Source organism: Engystomops pustulosus, chromosome 8, assembly GCF_040894005.1.
Source record: "Engystomops pustulosus chromosome 8, aEngPut4.maternal, whole genome shotgun sequence".
Taxonomy (NCBI): domain Eukaryota; kingdom Metazoa; phylum Chordata; class Amphibia; order Anura; family Leptodactylidae; genus Engystomops; species Engystomops pustulosus.
Genome location: NC_092418.1, coordinates 49,033,740 through 49,053,789, shown reverse-complemented (window position 1 = coordinate 49,053,789; position 20,050 = coordinate 49,033,740). Strand labels below are relative to the sequence as shown.

Below are 20,050 nucleotides of genomic sequence, written 5' to 3'. Positions count from 1 at the left end.
AGTTACTGACGGTAACAAGTCGTGTTGTTGCTGCGTGTCTTCCTTATGGCATTTACCAATAGCAAGTCATATGCTGGCGGATAAAAAATGCATCACTTTATCATAACGTTATACGGAATAGAAAAACGTTGCTCTCTTCTGTAGTATGAAGACAGATATGGTGCTAGACTGATAAATTAGCGTTACGTGTGAAACGTTCACCACGGATGACGTTGGATATAACGTTTGTGTATTGGTGTTTGATCAGCAGCAGGGACCTCAGACAGAGGAATGAGGTGATGATGGTGGTTATAGTGACAGGGAGGCCGATGGCGTGTGACCAGCTGTAATGTTGGTATATCAGGGTGGCTATAACTCAGGGGGCTTAGGTAACTGATGATGAGGGGGCTGCACTGGTGATGGTGGTAGTAGTTTACCCTGGAGCACTCTCTGTATATAGTGTCCCTGGCCAAACGATGCAGGTGCTACTCTTCTTTTTTTTCACCTCAGGCCTGCATTTTTACAACAGCTGAGGTGAGGTGATTTGCCTGATTGCATTACTGTTAACATTTGCATTTACAAAACGCATTGTAAATGTGATGTTAACACATTTGTTAACAATGCTAACATATTTGTTTTGTTAACACACGTGTTAACACTGTGTTAACAAATGTAAACAGTAACATAATTGGGCAAATCACCTCTCAGCTGGAACGTATGGAACGTGCCCTCGGGGTGTGTTCACATGTTCCGTTTTTCAGTTTTTGATGTCCAAACCAGGAGTGAAGTGATAAAAAAGAGGAGCAGCTTCTCTCAGTGACATGTTCTCTCTATACATTCCCATTGTGATCCACACCTACTTCTGGCTTTGAAAAGTGCAGCTTAAAAACTGAACGTGTGAACCTATTCTAAGACCTGGCTCTGTCATGTGAACGGCGAGAGTCGGCTCACTTAACCCCGCCCCTAATCGTCTCAGTTCAGTAGAGTGGGGGTTGGCGGGACTGAGGCTCCCTATTCAATATGGTGCCGATCAGGAGCCAGAAGAGCCGGCTCTTAGTGAGCGGAGCGGAGCCGGCTCTTCTTCCATCTCTTGAAGAAGAGCCGTAATTCCCATCACTAGTGCATTGTATTGCACCAGGGACATAGAGAAATAGAGGCCGTGTGCTAAACCAGATGACTTGCTTTACTGAAGTACTTCTTCCATAAAGTGGATGCACAATACTTGGTTACATGCTGGTAAATGGCTGGCTGGTGATGGTGTTGCTATGCTTTTCCTTCTCAGCTATGTAAGTCCTCTCCTGCACTACTTATTGTGGCATCCAAAATGAACCATCCATAGATCTCAGCTGTTCTATTCGGACAAGTAATTCTTGTGGCTGCTCTCTTTTTATATCTAAAGCAGGTCGGACCCTACAACTGCTTGCAGAAATCAATGGGGTCTTGTCAGGCAGTGCCCTTGTGAAATAACCTTGCCAGTGTTCCTAAAATTCTCCTCTCACTCACAGCTTTTCTACATCTTCACAGAACCTCACTTCAAAGACTCTTCTCACAGGGCACTTTCACATGATGTGTTGCGGTTGCATTTTTTGATGTGTTTTTGACACATTCCAAAGGCTTCAGCCTTAACCCCTTAAGGACGCAGCCATTTTGTAGCTCAAGGCTCATTCCAATTTTTTGGATTCTGACTTGCGTCGCTTTATATGGTTATAACTTTCTGTTACTTATCAAAATGATACTGAGATTGTTTTCTCCCCACATGTTGTACTTCATTTTAGTGGTAAATTTTAACTGATAAGTTTTGCGTTTATTTATTAAAAAAAAAAAAAAGATGAAATTCGAAATCATTGCGTTTTCAGGCAGATAGATTTGCCACCTAAATAAATTGCTGAATAACATTTCCCATATGTCTACTTACATTTACATAATTTTTGAAATGTCTGGATAATTTATTTTGATGTCACTCGGCTTACAAATTGAATATCGCTTTTCCAGATTTTCAGAATTGACTATTTTGGGAATAAATACTGTTTTGAATTAAATTTTACATATTTAGCATCAAAACCCCCTATATAATCAACCCATTTTCAAATCTGCACCCCAAAAGCTATCAGAAACTGCTTTTTTGTTTGTTAACCCCTTGAGATCTTCCTAGTAATTGAATCAAAATGGAGGTAAAATTTAGATTGGTCAAATTGTGCCGGTTATACGTTCATTTAACTCTAAAATTTACACATTTCCAAAAGATAAAAAGAGAAAACCCACCATACAATTTGTTCTATAATTTCTCCCGAGTGCAGAGACCCCCCACATGAGGCCGTAACTCGTTTTATGGCCCTGTAGCTGCCAGGATTTTAGTTTCCTCATTCCTTTTGTAGGCTATAAAATTTTCGCTTTTTCATCATTGGGGCCATGTAATGGCATTTTTTATGGGATGAGATGCTTCTTCCAGTGTTACCATTTTGCGGTTGGTATCTCCTACTGGTCCATACGATTACAGGGATAGCAGACATGAATATTTCTTGTTACGTTTTACTAAATTTGTCAAATAAAACCCTAATGTGGGGAAAAATCTATCATTTTTGTATTGCCATCTTCCAAGTGGCATAACATTGTTACTATTTTGGCTACATAGCTGGTTGATGGCTTGTTTTTTTTGTGGGACATGTTGTACTTTACACCAGTATCATTCTGGAGTACATATGTATTTTTGATAACTTTTTATAGCATTTTTTGTGGAATTGAATAGGTAAAAATCCTCATTTTTGGATTTTTTTTTTACGACGTTCATCGTGCGGGTTCAATAATTATTTACTGTTATTCTACGAGTTGTTACGGACGTGGTGATACTATATATGTTGGGTTTGTGTTATGATTTAGACTTTTTTGCGTTCTATGTTTTGAGGCTTTTGGGCATTTTTATTGATTTCTTTATTTTTTATTGAACAATTTTTGAATAATAATACTCGGCAATACTGATGCATAGGCTGGCACTGTGCCAGTAAGATGACGTCATAGATGCCATCTTACCGCCAGTTCTTGCAGGCAGTGCTGGGGACCCCAGCACTGCCATAACAACGATCGGCGCCCCCCGAAAACGGTTATGGGGGCCGATCGTGGGGGAAAGACCCATCCAGAGGCATGTTAGATGCCACAGCTGCACTGACCGCGGCATTTAACGAGTTAAGCACCCGTGATCGGAGCCCACTCCGACCGCGGTTGTTACACTGTGGTGCCAGCACCCTGTGTTTTCCGATGCTGGTTCGGCTCAGATCTTGAGCTGAACTGCCATCGGGTCTGTGTCCGATATATCGGACGCTGAGCGCTAATTCACTGCGCTCAGCGTCCGATATATCTGACGCAGAGCGGGAAGGGGTTAATCACATGCTGAGATTACATTGTGTTTTAGCAGATGCAGTGGAAACACAATTGCACCTTAGCGTGTGATTGAGGCTGAAGCCTATGGAATGCGTCAAAAACGCCTCAAAAAACGTGCCCTCACTCTAACCTCTCTTGCCTCCTAGTCGTACGATGTGTACATATTACAGGAATGTAGTTTTTCCTCTTCTGGGTGCTACAAGCATCTAGCCAGACAGTGGACTTCTCACTGGTCCTGTGGGCGCAATTGCAGGTCTGCTGGCCCTGCCTTCCTCGTCGGGGAGCGCCTTCACACCCTATCCCTTCCGGGAGCTAATCTGCAGCGGACTAATGGATGTAGACCGCCCCTGAATGGGTGAGTCTGTTCAGGTTATCAGCATGGATGCTTCCCCCTGATGGGTGAGCAACTGGAGATTTTCCAGAACCTCGGGACGCAACTTGCCATGACTAGGGTGGTAGTTTTGGCCGGGGATTGAGAGATATTGTAAAGAGATTATGGCCTTTTTAAATGATCTTGCATTTAATGCATAGAAAAAAAACCTAAAGATATAACATGGTTACAGTCATATGCCAATATTATTACAAAGATGCAGGATCCAGAACCAATAATAATTATTTCTATAGTGCCATCCAGTTTGGCTCCAGGTTTTAGTAAGCCCCACTGAAACAGAGTCTCAGTGGGCCCCTTTGCAGTGAACTCACATGGTGGCATTGAAAATTCTGAAACTAAAACTTCTGTTCCCTAAAATATTCCCTGGTTTATCATACTAAACATCCCCCTCATCCCCTATGGATTCAATAGATACAGCCCCCTCACCCCCCTGGATTCCTTATGTACAACCTAAGGTGGGCTCCCCCAGAAGCTCTGGGTCTCAGCACTTTCCTGGGTATGCCCAGTGCTGGCGCCAGCTCTGCAGGTAGTCCCTACACGCGCCCAGCAGTAAATAGTGGCATCCACATGTGCCCATCAGTAAATAGTAGCCCCCACACATGGCGCAGTTGTATGTAGGGACCCTACAGGTGCCTCAGCAGTATATAGTGGCCCCCACACATACCCCAGAAGTATATAGTGGCCCATACAGATGCCCCAGCAGTATAAAGTAGCCGCCACACATGGCCAAAAAGAAGTACACCGCTGATCACTATGGAGGACCGGGACTACAACAGAGTGGGTGGGCGGAAATTTTCCCCAAAAATGTAATTTTTAGTCAAAAGGTGAAACAACCCCAGAAATGTGTAAAACTATTTTTCCCGAGTATAGAATTGACTGTCACGGGTGCTCCCGCGACCCACGTTGTGGGCGGACCCGTGTCCCCCTCAAGTCCCCGGCCCTCCTCCTCTCTATCTGGGAAAGCGACAGGCAAGCACCAATCATTGGTGCGTGGGCCATTTTGATCTCAGACGGCTGGCGCGCACGCACCCTAAAAGACGGGGACGCGCGTGATGGAGGGAGGAGACCGTCGTTGGAACGAGGCGAGGTAAGTGAATCTGCAGAGCTCCGGGAGCACAGGGAGGCACACCCCCTCCAGTCTACAAGAAACAACCGCTTCCCTTTAACTGACTTCATATCCAGAACCTCTTTTACTTCATAGATGTCAGAGGAATCTGCCGCAGGAGGTGGTAGCTGCCAGAAGAAGCGGTTCAGGATGACAGTGTCAGGAACCAGGGGTAGTGGACCCACTGGACCACCGCGGACAATGGCGTAAGCCGAAACCTGCCATGGTGCTTGCCGCAAAGTGGGTTGGACTTGCTGCGGTGTGGTACCACCAGGTCGCTCCACAGGACTGGCAGCATTGGAGCGAAGTCAGGAATGGAGCCGAGGTCCCGACAGGAAATCACCATAAATGCAAGGGACATCAGTAGCAAGCTTTCTCTAAGGCACAAGGCACGAAGATTCGGCAGGGGGCATGGGAAGAGGTTGGGATATTTATTTGGGAATGCGGTCGGCCATCATTGGTGCCCTGGCCCTTTAAATCTTAGATAGCTGGCTCGCTCTTTAGGAGGCTGGGATGCACACATGGAGCGAGGATACCGTCACTGGAGCGCGACGTGGTAAGCTAATCTGCAGAGCTCTGGGGGCACAGGGAGGTGTAACGGGTGTGCCTGGGACCCGGAACATGGTTCGCAGGGGCATGCGTGACAATGTGCAGATAAAATGCCTTTTAGAAGCCAAATTTGACAGAAATCCTTTACATGTGTCAGTATGCATTTGGAGAGCCCTAGTGGTACAAAACTTATGAGAACCCCAACAAATGACACCATTTTTCCCATAAAGGTGACTTTTACCCCTAATTTTTGTAATCCACAAGGAATGATGAAATAATCCCCGAATATTTGTAAAACCACCCTACATGTGACTATAAAATGTTGTATGGGCACACAGTAGCGGGAAAGAGGGATGCACACCCCTTGGAGAATTTAGCAAGGTGATATATCTGCTGTAGAGTAATACAAGGGTTGTAGTGAGCATTTTGAACATACAGGTTGTTTCCAAATATGATGTGCAATAAATGCCCAAGATGGAGATTGCAATTATTCTGGAAATACTTCAAGTTCGGTTGAAATGTCAATTCTCTGATTAGGAAGCATGTTTCCTAACATGAGTAGGACGCAACATGTAATCCTAAATGCTAGCCAGAAAATATAACGGGGCTCCACAATGATAAAGCACCATATGCTAACGATTCCAGAGGCATGAGGGGAAAAAAAATTAAACCAACAAGTGACCCTTGTTGGCAAACTACATCCCTCAAGGAAATAATCGAGGGGTATAGGGAGCATTTTGACCTAACAGTTATTTCATTAATTCCTTTTACTAAAATGAATTCACAACTAAGGTTGGACGTAAATTGGGAATGTGTTGCGTATAAGGTGGTGGAAAATACCAGGGGACCAACAAGAATTTTGTCACTGGAGTTCTCGCAGGTCTTGTAGTACTATATAGTGTCCTCCCTAACCCCCTTTTTGGAACAGACTCCTTCCCTTAGAAGCAGACTTGAGGAATTCACCATGAAAATGTTGTCCCAGCAAAACACGGGGGACATCTAATCCGGAGGTAGTAGGCCAGTGATGGCAAACCTTTTAGAGACCGAGTGCCCAAACTACAACAAAGACCTGCTTATTTATCGCAAAGTGCCAACACAGAAATTTACTTTGTGATTTATACTCCCTTCTCTGTCACAGCTTTCATTAATACCAGCCCCTGAGGACACCAATAAAGCAGAAAATAGTCCCAGGTAGAACTGTCACTTTAAAATAGCTCTGTGCACAGCAAGTCCTGGGCTGTCTGGGACTGCAGGAAGATACCTGGAGTCATCTCTGGTGATGGCCTGAGTGCCCACAGAAAGGCCTCCGAGTGCCACCTCTGGCACCCGTGCCATAGGTTAGCCATCACTGTACTAGGGCTTTGGCCTTCTTGTTCAAATATTAGTTCCCTAATCACGCCACTTGAAAATGGAGAAATGATACGGCATGACCTACACATTGGAACTATAAGAGTTGTACAGTGCCATCTGCACAATGTATACGGCCAGCGTTTTGTACCATATCTTTGATTTCCGTTGGGCACTGTACAGCTTCAGCACCTAATCTGATGGAACCCACCCATTTATTTATTGTAAGCCTTGATGCGGCCTGGCTTGGGGGCAGTGGTGGTGGTACCTCGTACAGGGGTGTTGGTGGAGTCCTCATGAATTGTGGTCAGAACAAGGACATCCCTTTTATAATTGACAAACACCATGTTCTGATTGCAGACTACTTCAATGTCCCCATTTTCTAAGTGGCTGCCTAACAGGGGAACCAGGGACACCTCTCTGGTTTTTAGCATACAGTACACTATAGTAACTCTGGAACGGAGATTGGAATAGTAGAACGCTGGTATAAAAGTTATCCACATGCAGGTGGTAACCCTTCTCCAGTAGTGAGTGCACAGATCAGTCAATCAGAGCTCTCTGGGAGATGGCATGATGCCAACAGACCCCTTCAACCGATGATTGGTGCTGCCTAGACAGCAGCAATTATCGCCGTGTTGCTCCCATTAATCTCAGTTGGGTCCCTTGTGACGAATATTGCTACTATTGACTGGTCTAGATCGACCAGCCAGTAGTACCGAACATGGAACTAGGGGGGCAGCGAAACCCCTCTGGACTGTGAGGAAAAAAAATGGATGGTTGTCAGGAACATTACTGACGTCATAAGTAAAATTGCGCTGCATCGCCATTTTTGCAGCGGTATAACTTTAGTATTTTTTATTTGACAGAGCAGGTTGTGGGCTTTTGTTTGCATGGTTTTGTTTGCATCAGATGATTGCTTGTTCATGTTGCATGGTTGAACAAGTAAAAAAAAAATAAAGTAATAATTAAATCAATTAAAATGCCCATAAGCCCCATAACATATAAAGAGACATATAACAAAAAAAGTCTAAATTATAACACAAACCCCAAATAAAAATGTTGTGCCACTTGAAAGACGGCAATGCAAAAATGATAGATTTTTCCCACATTAGAGTTTTATTTAACGTAAGAAAAAATATTCACGTTTGGTATACCCGTAATTGTACTGACCCATAGAATAAAGATATCATGATTATTAGGCTATATAGTGAATACCAAAAAAAAAGTTAGAAATCCAGTACAGAATTGAAGCTACTCCTGTCCTAAAAAACTCCTGCCCCTTTCAACAATAGGGGGTACCAACCCCAAAATGGAAACACTGGAAAAAGCATCTCATCCCGCAAAAAAAATGCCGTTACATGGCCCTAATAATGAAAAAGCAAAAATGTTATAGCCCACAAAAGGGACCAATGAGAAAACTAAAATCCTGGCCGCTGCAGGTCCCTGCTTGCCTCCTGCGCCTCGCTGTGCGCCCATAAAACAGGTAACGGCCACATGAGGGGGGGTCTCTGTACTTGGGAGAAACTACAGAATAAATTGTATGGCGAGTTTTGTGTTTTTATCTTTTGGAAATGTGTACATTTTAGGGCTAAATGAACGTATAGCTGACAAAAATGTCACCTTCATTTTGATTCAATTACTATGAAAATCTCAAGGGGTTAACAATCTTCGTAAATGCTGTTTCTGATAGTTTGAGGGGTGCAGATTTGAAAATGGGTTGGTTATATAGGGGGTTTTGATGTTAAATATGTAAAATTTCATTCAAAACTGTATTTATCCGCAAAAGAGTAAATTCTGAAAATACAGAAAACCGATATTCGATTTTTAAGCCGCGTGACATCAAAATATATTATCCAGACATTTCAAAAATGATGAAAATATAAAGTAGACAATGTTATTCAGCAACTTATTTAGGTGGTAAATCTATCTACCTGAAAATGTAATGATTTCGAATTTCAAAAAAGTTAAATTTTGCCTTTATTTTCCAAAAAAAGAAAAAATGATGAATTTTTTAAAAAATGATCAGCCAACATTTACCACTAAAACGAAGTACAACATGTGGAAAAAACTGTCTCAGAATCACTTTGATAAGTAACAGTGTTACTATATAAAGCGACGCAAGTCAGAATTCAAAAAATGGGGCCGAGCCTTAAGCTGTAAAAGTGCGTCCTTAAGGGGTTAAAAATTTATATGTTAACACATTGTTAGCGCGCCAGTTAACATTTTTTTTTGTAAATGAAAATGATAATAGCAATGTAATTAGGCAAATCTCATCTCTTCTCCTTGAACCAATATAAAACTATAGTGGTTCAAAATGCAATGTAAACACCACATGTGAACGCAGCCATAACCCCTTAATGCCAAGACCCTTTTTAATTTTTGCATTTCCATTTTTCACTCCCCACCTTGAAAAATCTATAGCTTTTTAATATTTTCATGTAGAGAGAGCTGTGTGAGGGCTTGTTTCCTGCATAACAAATTGTACTTCCTAGTGACTGTATTTAATATTCCATGCCATGTACTGGGAAGCGGTAAAAAAATTCTAAATGCAGTGAAATTGATGGAAAAAAAACACATTTGCAGCGTTTTCTTGTGGTCTTGGATTTTAAGGTGCACCCCAAATGGCATGTCTACTTTATTCTTTTGGTCGGTGTGATCATGGGGATACAAAAAAAAATAATGAAGCTATATTGCTCTCATGCTTCTCTTCACCCTAATTATGCACCAGCCTTGTCCTGCCCATCATAAGTTGAAAATATGTCATCGCTGTATTGTCCCTGACAGGCAGAAGTCATCAATCGCTGCATCATCCCCAAAATGCTGTGTATGAGTCATCCAGCTCAGGAAGCTCTTGTTATGTAGTGATGGGAAGTCCACCTCTTCTCAGCGAGCTGGATCATTAGGTTCCGCTCACTAAGTAGAGCCGAGTTTTCTGGCTTCTGAATGGATCTATATTAAATGTATAATAAGGAGCCTCCGGCCAGTAAGTCGAACCACACCACTCTTAAACCGATTAAAGGGGATGTGGTAAGCCGATTAGTGGCAGAGTTAGGTGATCTATTGTCTTACTGCGTGGCGCTGACTCTGGTCGTTGATGTGAAGTAGTCGGCTCTCTGCTCTGGCTTGTTTGTGAAAGACCCATCACTAGTGTAACGTGTTTATGTACAGCATTTTATAATTGTTTTTTTTTTAGCAAAACCACTCGCATCAGAGAATAAAAAAAGATATATGATAAAACTGTATGGGGCATCATTCACGGGAAGGTAACAAATGTGCAATATTGCTATGGGTATTGAAGATTATCAGTTGTTTTAAAGGAAATCTACTGAATGTCGTCTTCTCAACTGTCTTTACCCAGGAAAATCCCCTGGTGGAAGACACAATGAGGAATAATGTAAATTCTTGTTATAATGTCAACAGTTTAACCCAGGAAGAGGTACGGCGCCGCCTCGCAACCACTAAGATAGATAAATCACCTGGGCCAGATGGCATACACCCCCGGGTTCTGCATGAATTATGTACGGTGATAGACAGACCGTTATTTTTAATATTTGAAGATTCACTGAGGACTGGTTATGTTCCACAGGAATGGCACATAGCGAATGTGGTACCAATATACAAAAAAGGATCAAATAGCGATCCTGGAAACTACAGACCCGTAAGTCTAACTGCTGTGGTGGGGAAAATATTTGAGGGGTTTATTAGAGATGCTATCCTGGAGTATCTCACTGTGCACAACCTTATAACCCAGCGTCAGCATGGGTTTATGAGAGATCGGTCCTGTCAGACTAATCTGATTGGTTTCTACGAGGAGGTAAGTTCAAGACTGGATCTGGGGGATGCTGTGGATGTTGTATATCTGGACTTTTCAAAGGCATTTGACACCGTGCCACATGAAAGGTTGGTACATAAAATGAGACTGCTGGGAATAGGAGAAAATCTGTGTATCTGGGTAAGTAATTGGCTTAGTGATAGAAAACAGAGGGTGGTCATTAATGGCACATTCTCAGATTGGGTTGATGTTACCAGTGGAGTGCCACAGGGGTCAGTATTGGGGCCACTTCTTTTTAATATTTTTATTAATGACCTTGTAGTGGGTTTACACAGTCAAGTTTCAATATTTGCAGATGATACTAAGCTGTGTAAAGTAATAAATACTGAGGTCGATAGTTTAGCATTACAGAGGGATTTGTGGAAGCTTGAGGGATGGGCAGAGAAATGGTTGATGAGGTTTAATGTAGATAAATGTAAAGTTATGCACTTGGGCCATGGAAACAAAAAGTATAATTATGTTCTAAACGGTCAATTACTTAGTAAAACTGAAGCTGAAAAGGACTTGGGGGTATTGGTGGATGGTAAACTTAATTTTAGTGACCAGAGCCAGGCGGCTGCTGCTAAAGCAAATAAAATAATGGGATGTATCAAGAGAGGAATAGATTCTCATGATAAAGACATAGTTCTGCCCTTATACAAATCCCTGGTCAGACCACACATGGAATATAGTTTTGGGCACCAGTATATAAAAAGGATATAGTAGAGCTGGAACGGGTGCAGAGGAGAGCAACCAGGATTATTAGGGGAATGGGGGGACTAGAATACACTGACAGATTACAAAATTTGGGATTATTCAGTTTAGAAAAAAGAAGACTGAGGGGAGACCTCATTACAATGTACAAATACCTGAACGGACAGTACAAGGATCTCTCCAAAGATCTTTTTATACCTAGGCCTGTGACCAGGACAAGGGGGCATCCTCTACGCCTAGAGGCGATTCTACCATCACCATAGACAAAGGTTCTTTACTGTAAGAGCAGTGAGCCTATGGAACTCTCTGCCGCAGGAGGTTGTTATGGCGGACTCTATGTACATGTTCAAGAGAGGCCTGGATGACTTTCTGGAGAGAAAAAATATCACGGGTTATGGGGATAAAACATTTATTTAATTCTTCAAGGTTGGACTTGATGGACTTGCGTCTCCTTCCAGCCTTATATACTATGATACTATGAAACCTACCACTTGCCGTGCATGCCGGCAAGAGAGGGAGAGCTGGTGCCGGCGCATATCTCCGTTATGTTTTTAAACAGTTTTAAAGTGTTTTAACAGTTTATTAATGTTTATATCCTTACTGGCTTTCCTTCACCGGGGTCTGCGCTCGGCGCACCATGCGCGCGACCGTGCGTGCATCTGAATAGAAAGTGGTAGCGCGCATGGTGCGCCAAGCGCGGACCCTGGTGCGGGAAAGCCAGTAAGGATATAAACATTAATAAACTGTTAAAACACTTTAAAACTATTTAAAAACATAACGGAGATGAGCGCCGGCACCAGCTCACCCTGAGCTGGTGCACGGCATGTCCAGCTTATAAGCCCTACCCGAAGTGGTAGGTTTCCTTTAAGAAAAAAAACTATAGTTTTAACAAGTGGGAAAATAAGATTGCAAATGCACCATTTGTAAACTTCCTCAATAAAACTGATCCAAAAAAATATTAGTTAATGTTAATTAATTTTTAAAAAGATATTTGTACAATGCATACTAAAATATGGTATAAATGACAACATTTGTGCTGGGTCCATGCACCTAAAATCAGTATTGTAGCTGATATCCCTAATAATAATCAGGTTTTATGTGCAGCTGGTCTTATCAACCGTATATACCCAAGTATAAGCCAAGTTTTTCAGCATAATTTTTGTGCTGAAAACTACCCACTCTGTTTATACTCGAGTATATATGGTAGATTAAAAGCTGAAAATGCTAACTAAACAGTTCGTTGATTTTCAAAGTCTTGTTTTTTTTGTATAAAAGTCAACCATTTATAAAAATAATGACCATCCTGGAAAGTCAATTCTACACCATAAGGGCACATTCACATGGCCGTCTGCGGGGACATACATGCGGCCGCAAATACGTCCCCATAGACGGCAATAGCGGCGCACATGGTGGCACCGATCCGGCCCGCACACCGCAAAAAGATAGAGCATGCGGGCATACCGCTGTGTGAATGTACCCTAATAATGACAGGCTCATTGATTATTGTCCATCATTGGACTGGAAGTTCAATAAATGTCTAAGTCCGCCACTTTTTGTCTAGATTGTTTAACTTACCACTTAACCTATCCCAGGGAAGTAGTGTTGTTTAGCGTCGTAAAGGGGTTGTCCACTTTCAGCAAATTTTGATATGGTTTGTATAAGGAAAAAAGTTATACAATTTTCTAATATACTTTCTGTATCAATTCCCTATAGTTTTCCAGATCTCTGCTTGCTGTCCTGCTATAGAAAGCTTCAGTGCTTATATCCAGTGGATAGAAAACTGTCCATGTGACGGACATGCAGGTGCACGAGCCGTTATCATTACAGGAGCTGTGTGATAATAATGGCTCCTGCACATGCACCTCCATCACATCACAGACAGATTTCTATCCAATAGAAGAAAAAAAATAGCTTTCTATAGCAGGACAGCAAGCAGAGAACGAGAAAACCGTGAAGAATTGATACAGAAAGTATACTGGAAAATTGGATATATTTTCCTCACACAAACAATATCAAATATTTACTGAAAGTGGACTTACCCTTCTCACATGAACGCTATACAGCTACCTGCAATGTTACCTACATTGATAATAATGGCGGACTAACAGACTTGAGTCCAGTAGTAGAGTTACTTTCCAGGCGGGTCATTATCCTTCTAAATGAAATCCTAACCCTACATCGGCTGTATCTCCCGCGCTTTCTCTGTTTGTGGCCACAGTTCGGCATTCCCCTCTCCTCCGGGCCGCGCTCCGCCCACATGTCCTGGTTTCCATGGCTGTGTGTTATGACGCCTGCCGTAACGTCAGCGGTTTCGTCATTTTAGGCGGAAGGTGCTGAAGTTGTGCCGGTCACAGTGGCCATGGACGCTTACAAAGTTCAAATATGGGCGAAAACAGACCCGTTCCTAATCGGGGCGCTGCAGTGCCCTCCGCCGGCTAAATTTAACATGCATTACTTGCGGAAGATGGCAACCTACGTGAGGAGCCGCTCTGCAGAAGGCTGCTACCCGCGCCTCAGCTATGCGATGTGGCGGCACATAGCGTGCGGGAAGCTGCAGCTGCTGGAGGACACCGCCTGGATGTACTACGAAGCGTTTCATAGCCTGACTGAGCGGAGCCCCCACAAGAGCCTGGAGTGGGCTGAGCGTGTCTCCAGCTGCGCCTCTGTAGAAGAATACGAAAAGGTTAAGAGCAAGGTAATGCTGGAAACCACCAATGGTGTACAGCACAGTGTGTGGGACGTCCATGACATCTCATAGTAACTGCCTGTGGGAATAGACATGAATTGTATGAACCCTGACTGCTGCATATTCACAGCAGCGAGATATCATGAAAGGAAACCTACCAGCAGGAATACAGTAACTGAGGGATTCCTGATGGCAGAGCCCTTTCTCTGTTCTTTTTTTTTTTTTCTCTAACTAGATAAAAACTTTATCTTTTGTTTATGTACATGAACATGAGAGACAACGGGGCGTAAGACCGTGGTCACACGTTCCGCTAGCGCACAGGGGGCGGGTCTTGGCACCAATCGCATATGCGTTTCGAGGGAAATGCATGCGATCGATAACCAGGACCCGGTTTTAAACAATACAAGACACCGGGACCTGGTTACAGATTGCATGTGTTTCCTCAACCCAATGAACACAGTTATGAACACAAATCTAGCAGAACGTGTGAGTGCTGGGAGCTAAGGCTACTTCACACCTCTGACGCCTCACATCCTGGCGCATGCCCACAGCACTCTTCTGCTCTTTAGCATGTGCCCACACATGCACAATAACATCCAGCACACTGCCGGGGCTCCAAAGAAGAACCAGACGTTATCGCACATGTGTGGCCATGGGCTGAAGAGCACCGTGGGGACGCGCCGGGAGGTGAGACTGCAGAGGCTACAGGGGCGTGGAGTACCAAATCTGATCTGGATGGCGCCTCCTTCTCTTCTATGCCCGGCCGTGCACCCATACAGCAGGTTACCACCACATATAGGGTACCGGTGTACTTGAGAGAAATTGGGTATCAAACTTTGTGGAGCCTTTTTTCATTTAATCCATTGTAATTGTTTAAATTTCCACCCAAAATGAATGTATTGTGAAAAAATATTACAATTTGTATACTGCATCCCGTAGGTGTTAAATGGAATTGTTTTCACTTGCAAAACAAATTTTTCCCTGTAAGTGGGGCATACCCACTTTAATGCTACGTTTTTCTTCTACAGCTCTCGGTGGATACCTTGCAGTTCCTACTTTTTCTATACATACAACAAATTAATAAGGTCTCTCTAAGGACTTCTCTGATTGGGGATGAATGGCCGAGTCCTAGAGCAAGATCACCTACTCCTGACTTGGCTGGGCAGTCAAACTTTCATAATAAGGTAAAACCACACTCTAAAACCATATCTTTTTGATATTTCCTATTTACAAATCTATATAAGTGCTTGTTATCTGCAAAACAAATTGTACTTTCTACTGGCACAATTTAACATCCTCTGCCATGTACCTGGGATTGGCAAAAAATTCTAGTGTTGTGACATTTTCCGATTAGCGATTTCTATTTTTTATTTTTTTATATAATATATTATGTAAAAACAGAGCCCACAAGAATATAGCGTGATTGCGGTTATTCTTTTACCGAATTTTGAATTTTATTTCCACTTCCCAGTACATGGCATGGAATATAAAGTACCGTCACTAGGAAGTACAATTTGTTACGCAGAAAACAAGCTCTCAGGCAAAATGGAAAAACAGTAGCAAGAGGTTTAAAATGCCCCCTATACTACAGTTACAAATTCTCCGGGATAAGGGTTTGTGGTGCCTGAGGCCACGTTCACACGTGGCTTTTTGGTTGCTTTTTGAAACGCATTTCAAAGGCTCCACTCTTGATCATGTTTTAGTAACAATGGGGCTCATTTACTAAGTGTCCACAGAGCACATTTTCGTCGGGTTTCGTGAATCGCGCCGGGCTTCATCTTCTTTGGACCGTCCGAATCGGGGATCAAGACAGGACCAGGTAAGTAAATTTACCCCATTGTGTTTCCCACACATTAACTCAACATGGAGGAAATGTTATCTTGCCTCAACATGCGATCGCATTACAAAATGTAACCAAGATGCCACTTTCTTAAAGATTTGAGAGAATGCTGTCAGATTTGTGATCTTTCTAGCATTGTAATAAAACAAAAGGACACTTATAAAATGATGCCCACATAAAGCTGAGATATGCTAAATATTAGTTAGCAACTCATTTTGGCAATAAGACTATCAGTTTAGAATTTTGAAAATAGTTACTTTTTTAAAAATTTTTTACCAAATTCACCTTTTTTTCATAAATAAATGCTAAATATATCAACCTAGGGCTACATTCACGCTCATGTATGGGGGACGTATATACGGCCGATATACGTCCCCCATACACTTCTATGGGCTCACGGCACCGTACAAGAGCGGTACGGAGCAGCACACGTGCGGCACCGTACCGCTCCTTAGCCCGGGAAAAGATAGGACATGTCCTATCTTTTCCCGTGTTACGGCACCGTGCGCCATATGTTCCTATGGAGAGGGGCGGGGGTGAGCAGCGCTCTCCTCCTCTCCCCGCGCGCTGCCGTGTGCCCGCCGTGCTACAGTACAGCGGGCAACGTAGGAATGTAGCCTAAATTTTTCACTAACTTGAAGTCACGAGAAAATGAACTCAAAAACACTTGGGTAAGTTAAAGCCTTATAAAGTGACACATGTTGGTTTTGTAAAAAAAAAAAGGCCTTGTTCAAGTCACAAATTAGCTTGGTCTCTAAGAGGTTAAGAAAATTTACCATTTTAAAAAAAGTTAAAAAAAAAAAAAAAAAAAAAAACATGTACCCAACTAACACCCATCTTTATCTTGATCACTTGTATTCTCTAAGCTTGGATCACCTAGAAAAGAGTTATAATTTAGAGCTAATTATGCACGCCCTGCACCTCCCTGCCCATGCTGGGAGAGGAAGGTGACGTTATGCAAATGCTTGATAGATGCCTTGCTCTCCCGTGTTGTAGAGGGAGGTGACGTAACGAAGGAGGCATAATTAGCAGCCCCCGAGCTCCGTGCTCATTTTAAAACTCTTTTCTAGGTGATCCCGACGTGTCAAGCTTAGAGAAGACCAGCGCGGGGATGAAGAGGAGCGGAGGTGAGTATCTGTAGATGTTTTTTTACTTTTTTAAAATAGTAGATTTCCTTTAATTATAATATTACGTTCTTGTCATATTTTAGGAAACTAAAGAGTAAAAAAAACCTTCTATCTCTGATAACATTCTATGTTTAACTAGCATTTCATGGTCATGGTATCTGTTTATTTTGGTTTGGGTGTGTTGGTTTTATGAAATCTAATTAATGGAATCCTATTTTCATTCCTTAGAACTGGGATGACTATGGCCATCACACATTTATACAGAATCATCTACCTTATCTTTTGGAATTGCTTCTGGATCCTGACCAGCTCACTAAATCTTCTCATTCCAGTCACTGTAGTCTTTTATCTCTTGAAGCGGCTCAATCTCTTGGTTTTCTTCTTGAAGGAACAGTGGACAAAAGCAGAACTGTCCATTCTTTTATTGATCTGGCCCTTTGGCACCCATTGCAAAACGCTAGCGGCTACTCAAAGACAAGTGAAACCTTCTCCCTTAAAAAGTTACAGGCCTGGATAAAGGAATGCTTTGTAGTGAATTCATTTGGAATGTCTGCATGCATTAAGTCTGGAAGGAAATTGGCATGGGCACAACTTGGTAAGAAATGTTATTTGTTTTTAAATATATGTATATATGTGTGTGTGTGTGTATATAATACACTGTATATACTTGTGTATAAGCCCCCACCTCTGCTTATACATGAGTCTATAAAAAAAAAAATAAACGTACATACTCGCCTTCCGGCTTCCCGATGCTCCGGTCACCACGGCTCCTCTTCTCTCTGCTGTGTTATCCGGCAGAGGTGCGGCCATGCGCTCTGCCGCTGTTACAGCAGAGAGCTGTAACGGGGACGGGAGCATCGAGGAGCCGCACTGAGCATTGGGGGGCACCGGAAAGTGAGAGTGTACTTTTTTTTTTTTTTTTTTTTTTTAATATGTGCTGGGTAAACAGGGGGCTGTCTGGCTGTATACCAGGAGGCTGTGACCAATGCATTTCCCACCCTTGGCATATAATCGAGTCAATAGGTTTTCTCAGTTTTTGGTGGTAAGAGTAGAGGCCTCAGCTTATGGTCGGGTCGGCTTATACTCTAGTATATACGGTGTGTATGTATATATGTGATATATATATAATCAAACTGGGTCTGCACATCTTTCAGCACTCTGCACCTCTTGTGCTGGTCTATGTATACAAAGCTCAACTCTGATTTCACATCAACAACCATGCAGGGTGTATTTAATTTTTCACACACTGCTTTTGATTTTGGCCTAGTCTTTGAAAAACAAAATTGACATGATGTGATTTATCTTGTGCTGTACTTCAGATATATAGACCTAACATTAAGACATTTTTAAGGACAGGCTTCAAATAATGGTTCATTGATTGTTTGCCTTATTCAGTTATATCTTATGTCTGTTGTACTTTTATTTTCTCTCCTATTTTTTAATTTTTTCCATCTTATTTCTTTTTGTACGTAGTTGACGGCTCAAACAGAAAGGCTAAAATTGTTTGCAACGTTTATAAAGTGCCACGTGGTAATCATATGGTTCTCATGAGTTATATACACAGACAAACTTTGGCTAAAAGTTCCGAAACTTTGGTGGGAGCTCGTGTTAAAATCTCTCACTGTAATGAGTCTTTTATCTATCTACTATCTCCATTAAGGTAAGGTCATACTTATAAATAACTAACATGCATGCAACTACAATAGGTATACACAAGGAATCCACAAACGCTTCTCTGCTGTACCTGAATGAAAGCCTAACTTGCTGATTGTGGGGGTCTTGGTAATGAGACCCCCACAGATAGGAGAACGATGGGTGAACGTAGCTCCCAGAGATTATTGGAGAAAACTGGAAAAAATATATATTGGAGTTGTGCTTTAACCCCTTCAGGTCTGAGCCATTTTAGGACCAAGCCTGATTTTTTTTTTTTTTTTATTTGCCCTGTGTCATTATAGGAGATTATAACTTTTGTAACTTTCAGCATGGCTTTTTATGCATCCTTTATTTTTTTCTAGGTTGTTAGGAGGCTTTAGATGTTTCACAGGGGTTAAAACAAAATGGAGATGTAATTTACAAGTTGTATATTTTTTTTTTTTTTTTTTTTTTTTTGACAACACATTATTTTGGGCAAAAATTAAACTGTCACCAATTATTAAATGATGAAAACTCCTCAAAGTTTGATACCCAATTTCTATAGTTTGGCCTGGTTTAGCTTTGGATTTAATATACTGATTTGATCTCTGCTTATTCATGAGCTGGGCCATAAGCTTGTTGCCCTTATCTCCATGGGCATAATGTAAATATTTGCAAAACATATCATTTTTTGCCACTTTTAAGTTTAGGCAGTCTTTCAATTGTTCCCTGGTGGTTGTGAGCTCCTGGACAATAGAGATCGCTTGACTTCTTTTATGCACTATTTCTAGTCTATATATTTTTTGCAGTAGGTCATCTATATTTTTTGATTTTTGTTTCTTTACCGCAGCTCCAAGGGCCATGAGCTCCCCCCTTATGAACATCTTGTCCGCATCCCATGTCAGTGGCATTAGCATTTTTTTTCCGATGTTAACAATCCCGGCTGTTACTACGGATCTGCTAAGGCTCTGCTTCTGAGCTCGGGCAATCACCATGTCGTAACTCTACGTCAAGTTGTGGGAGCTACCTGCATCCTATGACGTAGAGTTATGTCAGGGTGCAGGAAGGGGTTAAATATTGATCTGTAGTGTGCTTTAAAGGGGTTGGCCACTTTACAATAAATCTGTTCCATTAGACAGGTCTCTGCATGTACATCTACCTGTGTCTTTGCCTCCTGTGAGAGCTTCAGCCTTTCCCTGTTGTTCACATGCTGCACTTTGCATCTCCACACAACTTCCTGTTACTCACTCCTTTAGTCCGTCTGTTATGGGAGCCTCCAGTGTGTCGTCTTTTTCTCTCAGTTCACTTACACGGGGAGGTAAGTGGGAGAGCAGCAGGATGAGTCATCCTGCTTACCAGTATTATCATCCTATTTACCAGTGTAGGATCTTTGTTTACTTCTGCAGAGTGCACCGAGAGTCTGCACACAGCAATAAAGGAAGTACAGTATTAGGGATGATGAATATATTGTTGAGCATTCAGGGAATATTATTA

The 20,050-nt window shown here is 42.2% G+C and overlaps 1 protein-coding gene across 3 annotated transcripts in view; it reads left to right on the top strand.

Moving 5' to 3' along the window:
* Positions 1-5: 5 nt before the first annotated feature.
* The window catches only part of TBCCD1 (TBCC domain containing 1), a 33,205-nt gene continuing 13,160 nt past the window's right edge, over positions 6-20,050 (top strand). Inside the window, exons 1-4 of one of the 3 annotated variants that reach the window (XM_072120879.1) lie at positions 6-275; positions 14,986-15,141; positions 17,153-17,519; positions 18,398-18,584. In XM_072120879.1, coding sequence (XP_071976980.1) covers positions 207-275; positions 14,986-15,141; positions 17,153-17,519; positions 18,398-18,584 — 779 coding nt within the window. In that variant the 5' untranslated portion in view covers positions 6-206. Of the gene's footprint in view, positions 276-13,477; positions 13,967-14,985; positions 15,142-17,152; positions 17,520-18,397; positions 18,585-20,050 lie in introns of those variants that run through there. The other 2 variants (XM_072120878.1, XM_072120877.1) reach the window with 2 other exon arrangements.